A 12154-nucleotide genomic window follows, 5' to 3' on the forward strand; every position below is an offset into this window, starting at 1 on the left:
TTTATTCCAATATTCACCTGTGCCCATATCACATCTGCTCACTTTTCAATTCAACTTCAGGTTCCAGGAAGAGAGTGAAGTGTAGTGGTTAAATGTCTGGGCTTTGGAGTTGGGCAGACTGGAGTTTGAATTCTGAGTCGGACACTTGGGAACATTTGGTTATGCCTCAGGTTCCTCAACTGCAAAATGGGATAATGATTCTCATCCGGAGATGTCACGAGGGTGAAACAAGATGATGTGCATAAAGCCTAACCTGGTCCTGGCAGGAAGAATCTCACAACAGGAGACAGTTTTCACTCTTCACCACCAAATCAAGGATGCTTTAGGACTCCCTTGTTGCAATCCCAGAATACTTATTTGGTGATATTCCTACCTACTAACATTATCTTGTCTACGGCCATACCACCCTGAACGCACCCTCTCTTGTCTGACCTAATAACATTATTTTTCCTATTTATCCAATGAGTTTGACCGTTCTGAGGAACACTGAGGTTTTCATACGTAAACCTACTATTCTGCCCATAGTAGGCCTTCTGGACTGCCTTTCCAATACAGCTGCCCTCTGCTGCAAAGCTAGCACCCACACAGCTGCATCCCCCCAGACTGTGGGTATGGGGGTTCTTTGGCTATGAGGTAGTGGTCATTCATCCTCACTTCTCAAGATGCAGCTGAAATTTTGCTTCTATGGAGATTCCCTGACACCTCCCTTGTGCCTTCACCCCAAATGACACACAGAGTTACTGCATGATAATCATTGACATGTGTGTCTTTCCTAGCAAGACCTAGTTTCCTTAGGACCAGTGCTCTGTGTCCACGTGATTAGTCCAGGCACCTGTGCTCAGGAAAGTGTCTAATACTGGTTATGGGCTGAATGAAGGCTTGAAGAAAAGTTCAAGGGAGAATCAGAAAAAGTGCAGAGTTAGGACAGAATTACAGATGAACTGTACAAAAGAAACCAGAAGTGGAAGGGGTACGTAGGCAACAATTCCTAGTTATGGCTCCGAGTGGAACGATGATAATGCTAGATCAAACATCAGGTGCAGCAGATGCACAAAGCAGAATCTTGGTATCCATGGATTACTACAGCCTTTGTCACAATCAGGTCCTATGCTGAGCATCTAACGAGTGAAAAGGACGGATCCTCTGATGGGTAAGGACACTCCTTCTCCTATCCCTGTTCTCTAGGCTGCAGGAGCTCATGTTGTACCAAGTCATTGCAATTCAGAAAAGGGGGAGCTTAGTTTCACCGTGGTTTTCAGGTCTTGAACCGAAATTTTACTGGCGGTTCCACTAAATCACAACCTGTGACTGAGTCTCACCCCTCCTATGATTCCCATTACATAGTTTTCTGGTGAAAGTTCTAGCAAGCCTAAGATTGAAGCTAATCAAGAAGAAAAAAAATTCAGCAGAGTCTGGATTTCCAATTACATGGAGAGTCAGCTTCTGAAAAATGGAGTGTCAACACTGAGCCTTCTTTCCTGGAGTGGGCCTTTTCTCCTTGGAACTCACCAGATCTTATTGTTCTTGTAAATAATGGATCTATACTAGGTTTCAGGAATAAATGATAGGAATTGTATAAGTGACAGGCTAACTTTTAGGTGACAAAATTTCTTGGTATGTAAATGATAATGTACAGAAAAAGCAGACTACACACACTCAAAGAATCTGCAAATCCAAGTCCTGCCAAGAGCCACGAGAATTCTGTGAACTTAAAAAGACTCCATGCCAGAAGCATGAGCCAGCATTGCAGAGGCTGTAGTTTCTTGCTCTGCGTTGTGTCCTCAGCATTGTCTAATGCACATACTGAAACTGAAATAGTGACTGGGCCACTTCTTTTCTCAATAACATTAAAAACAAAACAAAAAACAATGTGAGCCACAGGGTATTCATTCTGAGGACCTAATTAGTTTACTGTCATAAAGGGCATATCAAGCGCAATCTGTAGCTTTTTAGCAGTCCGAATGTTTCCTGGTGTTGCACACCCGCAGCATTTTCAAACTTAACACCCAGCCTGGAGCAGCAGTAGAGGTAAATGGGCCAGGTGTAGAATGAGGACTTAAATTCGAATTTAAGGTTCAACCACAAATGCTGTTTTAAACAAGGTCATCGCTCAACCACAACAGTACGATAATGCAAAACTGGCATCTGCCGGGGGAAGAAAGTGCATGTGAGAGCTAGAAACAAGCAGTTAAATTCAAAGCCTTACATTTACATTTCAGGTGTGTCAATGCCTTCTGGAGGCCTTTTCCATATGTAGGAGCAAAAGGAATACTGTCTTCTTGTCGCCTAACGCTAACTTTGCCTCTGCAGTTAAATGCCTTTTCCGTGAAGAGGTACTGGCTGATGGGGAATCAAAGGCCATCGGTATGTTGGTGGCATTGCCTAAAAGTATTCTAAGTGGGTTCTAGGAGTCCACAGTGACCTCAAAAAACAGGCTACCTAGGGGGTAGCCAGGTCCTGAGGCAAGAAGGTTGTACATTAACGCTGTTCAGTGCATATCTTTATTAGATTAGATAATATTATATTATTATATGCTAGGCTGTTAAGCAAATAAATACACATAAAGAAATGACAATCTACATAATTACATGACTAGTTTTTACCACCACTCACCACTCACAGTGATTGGATTTTCTTCTGCCCATGCCAGAGCAAACCAGTTGCTCTGGTGCTGTTGATGGGTGTAACGACCCCTTTAGTCTGAAAAGCTAGTAAAGAACAAACGGCAAGTAACAGTAACCATCGGGGCCCAGAAACGTGTCAGAAAAGAGTGGCTGGGTGGGGGGTGGGGGACAAGGAGGGTCCAAACCGATTTGTTGGTCCTGTATCTCTCGCTCTGGTAACAACCCTCCTCGGCCTCAGGCTCCAGGCGGACATAAGAAATCTCAGGGGTGGCGGGAGAGAGAGAGAGAGACGCGAGGTGACCCGCTGGCCCGAGCCTCCCCACCGCGGCCCACCAGCGGGGCTTGATCACCCACAGAGTCTAGCCTGGGGTCCCGCAGGAGGACCAGGGGGGCGGCGCAGAGCCGCGCCGAGGCGCCCCGGCCGCAAGTTTCCGCGCACGTGGCCGCGGGGTGGGCCGCGCTCCCCCCGCCTCGCGGGCTCCGGGAGCGGCCAGGGTGCTCGGCGGCGGGCGGGCGGGCGGGGGCGGACCCGTGCGCAGGGCTTCTGGCCGCTTTCCAGGTCGGCGCACTAATACGGGCGATGAGGCTTCGCGGCTCCAGTCTGACTGACGCCGGCTGGGGCCGCCGCCGCCGCCGCCGCCGCCGCTGCAGCCGCTGTCTCGGTCCCCGCCGCCGCCGCCGCCGCCGCCGCCGCCGCCGGGCCCTGCAGCCGCTGGGCGCGCGCAGCCACGCAGTGAGTGCGCGGCGCTTGGAGCGGGCGGCTGGGGACCACGGCGGGGGGCGGGGGGGCAGCTAGACCTGGGATGGGGGGGGATGAGTGGCATCGTGGGGACAGGTAAGAGATGCCCTCCCCGGCGCGCGCTGGGCGGGAGCGTGTGTGTGTGCTTGTGCGGCTAAATTGTTCTTCCCCGGGGGAAGTCTCCGAGGCCCTTTGGTGTGTGGCTTGGTTCTTTGTACTCTTCCATCCCCGTATTTCTTGGTGGAGCCTGTTTGGGGTGGGGTGGGGCCGAAGGGGACAGCTCCGGAGAGTTGGCCGCGCGCCCTCCCCGCCGCCGCAGCCGCCCAGCCAGCGGGCACCTGGGACCTGTAGGAGGATGCTCGTCCCGCGGCGGGGGCGCCGGCCGAGCGGGGCTGTGGCCCAGGGCGTGGGCAGGGATGCGCGCTAGCTCTCCGGCACCCGGGCTGGGCACCGCGCGGGGGTCGAGCACCGAGGACAGGCGCGGTGGAGACGCAGACTCAGAGCTGAGTAACCGTTTGTTGTGGCCGAAAGTGGGGGGCTGTGGAGAAATCGGGGTGGAGGGTAGTAATTGTGACTCAGCTGGCCTCCCTGGCCTTCTGTCTCATAGGCTTTTTTACTCTGCTTACCTTTGAAGCACGCGAAGTGGGAAGAAAAAAAAAAAAGTTAGGAATGTTGTTCAAGTGTCTCCGGGCTAGCGGTTGGATTGTGTTGGGAGCTGGGATGTTTGTCTTTTCCTTCGCCTGCCATTCGGTGCCAGCTCTCCGCAGAGGGGAGGGGGGCGAGGTGGGGAACAGATACAGGAGACTAACTGACGCCAGCATTGTGATCGGAAGGAGGAGCGTGGGGGAAAACATTTTTATGGATGGCTAATCGCTGACAAGTCTTCCCGTTACTGTTCCTTCCTCCTCCCACCCTTGACAGTGGAAATTTCAAATGATAATTTAGAAATACTCCGTTGACTTGTTCCTGGGTTGGAACTGGTGCTCCTGAGAAATAGCCTACAAATAATGTATATCTAGTTTCGGAATAAAGTTGCATGTAAATTATTTACCCAGTAATTAACAGTCGGATGCCCACCCACAGGACACTGTGGATTGCTTTTAATGGATCCAATTTACAAGTGTCATTACAGTGGTTTGCCAGATTTCTCGGATGATCTTTTGGAAGTGTGGTTTAGCAGGAATAATAGAGGATAACTGTCAAGTCATGAGGCATTTAATAATGCTACTTCCTTGGCCATAACTGAGCAGAGCTTTTGGGGCATCCTTCTGAGTGAGTGAAATGTTCATGCTACAAACAGATCTTCTGCCTTAGGAGTCATTTTGGTGTGAGGGAATGCCATTGGATGTTTATATTTTTAAAATAGCGATATATATTTTAAAAGAAAGTAAAAGTAAAACCCAAACACATTCTCCTAACTCCAGATACAATAAGTGAGTCTTTCTATGCTTGTAGGAAACCATGAACAAGATTTTGGACTGTTTTCAAATTTGTGGTTATCCCAAGAAGGACACTGCAGATAAGAAAATGATGTAATAGTTTATAAATAAGGAGCATTTTAAATATAATATGACAAAAGTTTAAAATAATATATCAGAAAAAGAACTTTTAGTGATGATAATTGCCTTCATTGATGGCAAGACAACTGTCTTTAGCGGACAGCCTTCAGCCTCTTAATCTGTTCTGACACAACCAACTCCCATTTTTATGCTTGACTGGCTATCTTTGTCCAAGTTGTTTTATGCTTCAGCTCTGTGGTTTTATGCTATTTAAGAGAATGCCAGCATATTCTTGATCTGAACAAACTCCTTTTTATCAGTACAGTGTTTACTAAGATCAAAGGTATAAACAAATTTTAGGTTAAACCCCTACGTACTTTATAATTCTCACAGCTTTGTCATCAGTATCTTAAAGTCAGCATGAACTATTTGACTTTTCTCTCTCTAAAATATTTTTCTTTTGCTTCTATATCTTCAGTTAATGGCTAATCAGAGAATGTTCACAGATATCAACTACTGCATCCCTGATTGCCCAAGACATGGAATGAGAAAGAAGAGGTTTTTTTGTTTTTGTTTTTTTTTAATGAAACCTTGCCAAGGATATATATAAGTAATAAACAACTGGCAAATTTGTTTATCCTTTCTGTGCACGTGGTCAGTTGGAGGAGAAAAAAAATCTGTCGAGAAATTACTTCATAAAGATTAAAATATTCACTTTCAGTGTTACAAATAGTTTAATTCTGATTAATGAGAGTGCAAATTCCTTTGGAGAGCTGATGTTTCAGGAGTGGTCTATAGCACTTGGGTAACTAGTTTATATCTAACATTCTCTTTGTAATATTTCATCATATTCTGCTTTATTATGTCAGAAATAATACTTATCCACAGAGTGTACTTTGCTTTAAGGGAAGGTAAAGATTATGGAAAATGAAGACTTTTTTTTTTTTATTGCAAAACATACTATAAGCCTTTAACAAACCTTAGTGCAGATTTTGTTTATTGCTTCTAACATTTGGAGAGGAATTCAGAAACAGGGAAGTGTCCAGAATAAAAGAATAAATATAGCAGTACATTGAAAGCATGAATCTCTTCAAATAGTTGTAATTCTAGGCTGTTGGATTTATATTTCCTTGGTTACTGTTGCTAGTGAGTTGAAAAGTTATTCTAAAGCAAAAAAAAAAAGGGCAAACAGTAAATTCATAAGCAGTTATAACAGTTTGAGCATGCTTTATAGATTTCTTTTTCTATTAAGCTCATGAATGTCCATGTCATGAGTAGTCACATAACAAAAAATAAACAATTATCCCTTGGCAACAAACTAACCTTTGAAAATAAATATTCCTATAAATTGTGTCTTAAGAAATGTGTGCTAACTAAAGTTTAAGATTTCACAAAATCTGTTAGCATCAGAAGGTGTTAATCTTGCCAGTGGACTGCGTCCTGACACTTCCACCCCGAACCTTCTGGAACACCCTGCACTACTCTGCTTCGGTGGCAGCCTCAGGCTGACTCCAGACCACTTTTCCAGGTTTATCATCCCACTCCTTCCAGATTTTATGCTGTCATTAAAATAATGAATTACAATTTCCCGTCATGCCCTGGCTTTTCTCTTCTCTGCATCTTTACACATGCTAAGGCCTAGAATGCCATCCCCTGCTTCCCAGCCTAGCATCAGATCCTCCGATATATCTGCATCTTTCTTTTTTTTTTTTTTTTTAGTCAATGGGCAGTATTTTTTTTTTTAAGATTTTATTTATTTATTTGAGAGAGAGAGAATGAGAGATAGCATGAAAGGGAAGAGGGTCAGAGGGAGAAGCAGACTCCCTGCCGAGCAGGGAGCCCGATGTGGGACTCGATCCCGGGACTCCGGGATCATGACCTGAGCCGAAGGCAGTCGCTTAACCAACTGAGCCACCCAGGCGCCCTATCTGCATCTTTCTCACGTTCTATGGTCCTGACCAGGTGCAGCCTTTACAGAACTTTTTGATGGCCCTGGTCTCAGGTGTGTCCTCCTTTGAGCTGCTACAGCTCTTTGCATTTTCTTTTCCTTGTATTAAGTTACTCATGCGCTAATTTATTTCTTCTAATCGGTCAGTGCTTTCAAAATCTGTGAAGGAATGGACCATGTTTTGTCTATCTTTTTCATTCCCCTAATGCCGACCACAATGACCAGCATAGTGGTCAGTCAATAAATATTAATTAAGTGACACATCGTTCACTGAACCCATGTTTTTTTCTGAAATAAAATCTGTAAAAGAGTTTCCCCCATATAGTTGGTCTTTTTTTTTTTAAGATTTTTATTTATTTATTTGAGAGAGAATGAGAGATAGAGAGCACGAGAGGGAAGAGGGTCAGAGGGAGAAGCAGACTCCCTGCCAAGCAGGGACCCCGATGTGGGACTCGATCCTGGGACTCCAGGATCATGACCTGAGCCGAAGGCAGTCGCTTAACCAACTAAGCCACCCAGGCGCCCCCCCCCCCCCATATAGTAGGTCTTAGCGGTCCATCTTTCAAGAAGCCAGTGTTGAACTTGAGCTGAGGACTTTGTTCAGAGGCTGTGGAGAGCTAGCCCTGAAACGCTTCTGGTCCAGTTGAGCCTCCTCTCAATATTGTGGCTGAGCATTACAGTCAGGAAAGCTTATGTGATACTCTTATTGCATTAGCAATTTTCCATATCAGATTCACTAAATACACAATGGAAACCATTTAGGGGGAGAAAAAAAAACCAACAACAAAAAAAACAGTTTCTAATGTGATATGGCTACCACAATGAAACTCTAATGTGATTCCACAGAAAATCGCTAACACGATATGCTGACCCCTCTCCCCACCCCCCATAGCCACATAAAAATTGATAGCATTTTTAGTGTATATGTTTCAAACTATGCTCACCAAAGAAAAAGCAGACCGCTACTGAGATGAGCTTCTGTTTTGGTCAGGTTGGATGTATGAAGGGTCTTCCTATCGGCCTTGTCAGAGAGCTGAATCTCCCTTCTGTGCAGTGCTCATTGTATTAATAAGCAATACTAAATCATTTCTTAAAATGCGTCATACTCTGTTAAGTGACTCAGAATTAATAGAGATAGTGTAATGTAAAAAATATAATTTGTGTATAAATATCATGCCTCTATAATACATTCAGTTTTACAGTTTTAATTGGGAAGTCTAATCAACTCAAAACCAATTTTCTAAGACTCAGAGACACTGACATAAAATTTAAATTCAGAACTTAAGATGAAATGCAGAAATAGTAAGAAACAAATTACAAATGTATGTGTACCGTTCTGTATCATTTTAGAAGTCATAAACACTGAAAAGATTTTGGTTCTTCCCCTTCATTCTCTAACCCATATTTAATTCAAAGATAGAAATTTAACCCAAAAAATAAATGTAAAGGAGTCCTACAAAATCTGATTTTTCCTATAAAGATAATTTTGATTTTCTTTTTTTGGGGGGGGCGTACTAAATATCAAATTTTCTCTCTCTTTTGTATTCGAATTACCTGATATCATTGGTGTCGTTGCTTTAGTATATGAATTTCCCCTTGGGGATATGTAATATTTAATATATGATCACTTCCTCTTCCCCTTTTTCAAATTTAATTTTGAAGGACTATAAATGGAAAACATGTATTCCTTAGTCATGAAATGGGTTTAGTGAAAAGCAGTCTTTGGTTTATTAAACACTGAGATCACTAGGGATGATCATTCATCCTAGAATTCCAGTGACCTGGCAAAAACTCCAGTTTTTGACCACTGGACAAATAATCTGTAAAGTGCACATGTGCCTCTGGGGGCCACCCAGACGGTTGACATTGGAGATTTCTTCTGAAACAGCTTAGAGGGAGGCATTGGGAGTAATGGAGGTGTGAACACTGTGAGTAGCAACAGCTTACATTCACTGCGCCTGAGAGCGCTTCCCCAGGGGACTGGGCCGTGAGCCCACTGGATCCCAACCCCGCTGTATCGTGAGGAGTATCTTCTTCCGAGTAGCCTAATATTTTTCACTTTAATCTGTTAAATTGCTTGGAAGCTGATCAAATGTAGATTTGCTTTGGTTAGTGTGTATGTTAACTCTATGTTTTGATTTGATTTGATGAAATGCAGAAATTGTTACATGGGTAGGGTAGGAGATAGATCCGGAACTGTCGTTTGGGACCGTTTATCAGAAGCCTTGAAGGAGTTTGTCCTAAGTATTAACCGGCTGTGGAAGGTCTGGAGCAGATTTGCAGGTTTGTTTTTGTTTTGTTTTGTTTTGTTTTTTTAACGCAGAGTTTGATGGATGGTGAAATTCAGCTGAAGTGCTGGGAGTTGCTTTCTGAATTCTTGTATCTAAATTTAACTGATTGGGAGCCACACATTTCAGAAAATAACTCCAAAAAGGATTCACAGATTCCATCAGAGTTTTCCACCTCATGGTAGAATATTTGACTTCTATTCATGTTTCATTATAAATCCACTAATCCATATTGCTTTTTTTCTTTGCTGGGAATCACACAGGAGAGAACTGGAGTTTGGCTGGCGTAGGAAGAGGAGTTCATTGAAAAGTTTGTGGGGGCGCCTGGGTGGCTCAGTCGGTTAAGTGACTGCCTTCGGCTCAGGTCATGATCCTGGAGTCCCGGGATCGAGTCCCGCATCGGGCTCCCTGCTCAGCGAGGGGCCTACTTCTCCCTCTAACCCTCCCCCCCTCTCATGTACTCTCTCTCTCTCTCATTCTCACTCTCTCAAAATAAATAAATAAATCTTTAAAAAAAAAAAGAAAGAAAAGTTTGTGCATTGGGACGGTTGTGAGGATTTGAGACACTTTAGCTTGAACAAGCTTACTCATGCCAAAGGCACACATTGCTTATTTGAGTTGGTGTTAGCAGTATTAAAGGTGCCTATATTAGGAGTTCAGAGGGTCTCAGTGGGCTGGCCAGGGAATCTGTCAACACTCAGAACATTGTTTCTCTGGGAAAATGAATTCCAGTTTCCAAATGACTACCCAGAAATTGGCACGACTTGTTCATAAAGTGACACTGCCGGGGATTAATGGTTATGATGAATGATAGGAGATTATTGTTACGGTTATGATTAATGATATGAGTGACTATTAGAAGCCAGTGAATGTGGAAGATGAGAAAATGTGTTAAAGCTAAAAAGAATTTAATTCTCCTGTAGTTTTCCTTCACTTGTTGGTGCATTGATACCATTCTTTCCCTGTTTTCTGGTGATAGTAGAATTTCACTTCTAGGAGCAAAATTTAGATCAGGTGTTTGTCATAGAGAAACCTTTATGTACAGAAATGCTTCCCTTAGGGCTTATTGGTTAATTGTGTTTACACAAAACAGTCATTGGATGTTGGCTGTGTTTGCAAACAATGGCAAGTTGGTGCCTAGGTGTTACTTCAGAGGAGTGGCACTTCCTTTCTGTTGTCATTGATTTAAATTGATTGCAAATATACATTTTAAATTTTTTTCAAGATATTGTATGGATTAAGTTTGGGGTTTTAAAATGTGATTTTGTGGATGTAGTCATTGCGCTAGAAAGTGGGACTTATAAATTTGGGGGGCTTATATAAGTTATTCATTCAATCATTTTTACTCTGCCTATTGTAATTACACTGCCTACAAAGCCCCAAACCCTAAGGACCATATAACAAAATAAAGTACTAAAAGAAAATAAAATCAGGATTTCATAGCCAGAAAGAGAGAGGTCAGGAAAGCAAATAGCAAAATATTTATCCGATAGTTTCTTTATGCAAAAAAAAAAAGTAATCTATTTGGATTTCTCTATATTTTTCCTGGCTAGAATTCCATTTTTACTGTGTGTGTGTTTTGAGTCAGCCTTGACAAAGATAATTACAATGGTCCCATTTGGGGTTTTAGGACTCTAAATAAAAGTGAAATACAAAGTGTAAGGGGAATAGAGATTCTTGCAGTAGGTGCTTGTTTAGAACTAAAGGATGCTGAAGACATCCCTGGGCCTGGAATTGTACTACTGTGTCTGTCAGGAGAAGAGTTTTTGCTTCTCTGGTTTTCCCTCTTACCCTCTACTGGTTCAAGAGTGGGTGTGCATGGCCCCTCCTACAGGAAACCGCCCCTGGCCCTTTTAATAGCAGTTATAATAACATATCACCTGCCTGGCAATAATGTGTTTAGATTCTTATCTCCGGCTGTAGACTATACTATTGGAGAGGGGCCAGCACTTAGCATAGGTGTCTGGCTCATCCTTGATACTTGTTACATTTAGTTTCTTCCTTCAACCACTGTCCTTTACTCTTCCCTAACATATTTTGGTGTTTTGTAGAATAAGGCAGAAGGAAGGATAAGGCATTTGGATTTTAATCTGTAGGCAAGAGAAAACTATTAAATTTTAACCTGTGGTCAAAAGAGAAATACTAAAGGGCTTGAACAGGAGAATCACATCATCAAAGATGTGTTTGAAAGAGATTGAAGACAAATTGAAGGGGCGTGGTGCTTCTAAATAGCCATATGGACACCTAGCAAAGCTGGTGAGATGGTGTTGACGGCATCTCCACTGCTTCATGAATATCTTTGGCAATTAAAAATCTGAACTACCCCATACAGCAATCCTTAACACAGTTACGAGTGATTCTTCTCCATCAGTTTATAACCTCCACCACTCAAGCAGCCCTTGGCCAGGAAACTCAACCTCCCACAACACACGCGCATCAATAAAATGTTAAAAAAATTACCCACATAACCATTTAGAAAAACATTTAAAATATTATTTATAGCCATTTAACACTTTGCAGGTATTCATGTCCAGGTTAGTGTGCCATATAACAGCACCTTAAGTAGAAAAACTATTAAATGCACAGGAAGGAGGGAGTGCATTATATGCTTTTGCCTGTCAAAGGAATTTGTTCTATTGCATCAGCAAAACAATGGGCTGTAGGTCAAAAGGTAGCCTAATTACATAGGGCTTAATAATACGGTAGTTAACGTTATTGATAAAGCTGGATTTTACCTTCATTCAAGCAACATTTATTGTAGTGTTTGACAGTTCAGACCACTCTGTGGCATGGCCTGTGGCCTTCCCAAGGGGCTGGGTGTCTCTGGGGAAAACAAGTAACAAATGTAAGGAAGCGAGCGTCCTCTGTGCTTTCATGAAGGTATATGCCAGGTGCTGGGGAAGCCCAGAGGAGCTGTGGAGAGCTCATTACTGTTGCTGCCTGGGGCTGTGGGGAAGGTTTCCAGGATGTAGCTGCACATAGGCCTCAGGGCAGAGGGGAGGCAGTGAAAGACCAAAGGAATGAGGGTTGCTGAGAAGGGAATGTAGTTTGAGGAG

The 12154-nt window shown here is 43.3% G+C and overlaps 2 protein-coding genes across 9 annotated transcripts in view; one reads left to right on the forward strand and one right to left on the reverse strand.

Annotated features, from left to right (window-relative positions):
- The first annotated feature begins 3227 nt into the window (after positions 1-3227).
- The window catches only part of SMAD9 (SMAD family member 9), a 75265-nt gene continuing 66338 nt past the window's right edge, over positions 3228-12154 (forward strand). For 4 of the 8 annotated variants that reach the window (XM_027589555.2, XM_027589549.2, XM_027589556.2 and 1 more), the window contains exon 1: positions 3228-3357. The gene's annotated coding sequence lies outside the window, so the exon portion shown is untranslated. Of the gene's footprint in view, positions 3358-3435; positions 3460-7354; positions 9094-12154 lie in introns of those variants that run through there. The other 4 variants (XM_027589551.2, XM_027589554.2, XM_027589553.2 and 1 more) reach the window with 3 other exon arrangements.
- On the reverse strand, positions 3518-6215 carry LOC113920435 (extensin-like). Its single transcript, XM_027590684.1, has 2 exons — positions 3990-6215; positions 3518-3901 (listed from the first exon to the last, which is right to left on the reverse strand). The coding sequence occupies exons 1-2, from the start codon at positions 4215-4217 to the stop codon at positions 3518-3520; spliced, it is 612 nt and encodes a 203-aa protein (XP_027446485.1). The 5' UTR covers positions 4218-6215.

This window comes from Zalophus californianus, chromosome 3 (genome assembly GCF_009762305.2).
Source record: "Zalophus californianus isolate mZalCal1 chromosome 3, mZalCal1.pri.v2, whole genome shotgun sequence".
Taxonomy (NCBI): domain Eukaryota; kingdom Metazoa; phylum Chordata; class Mammalia; order Carnivora; family Otariidae; genus Zalophus; species Zalophus californianus.

Bases quoted from the DNA above. Each gene is read 5' to 3' on its own strand.
- LOC113920435 (XM_027590684.1), bottom strand. From the start codon at position 4,217: ATGTTTTCCCCCACGCTCCTCCTTCCGATCACAATGCTGGCGTCAGTT. The intron at 3,902-3,989 runs GTAAGCAGAGTA...ATTTCTCCACAG, and splicing joins CCACTTCGCGTGCTTCAAAG to CCCCCCACTTTCGGCCACAA.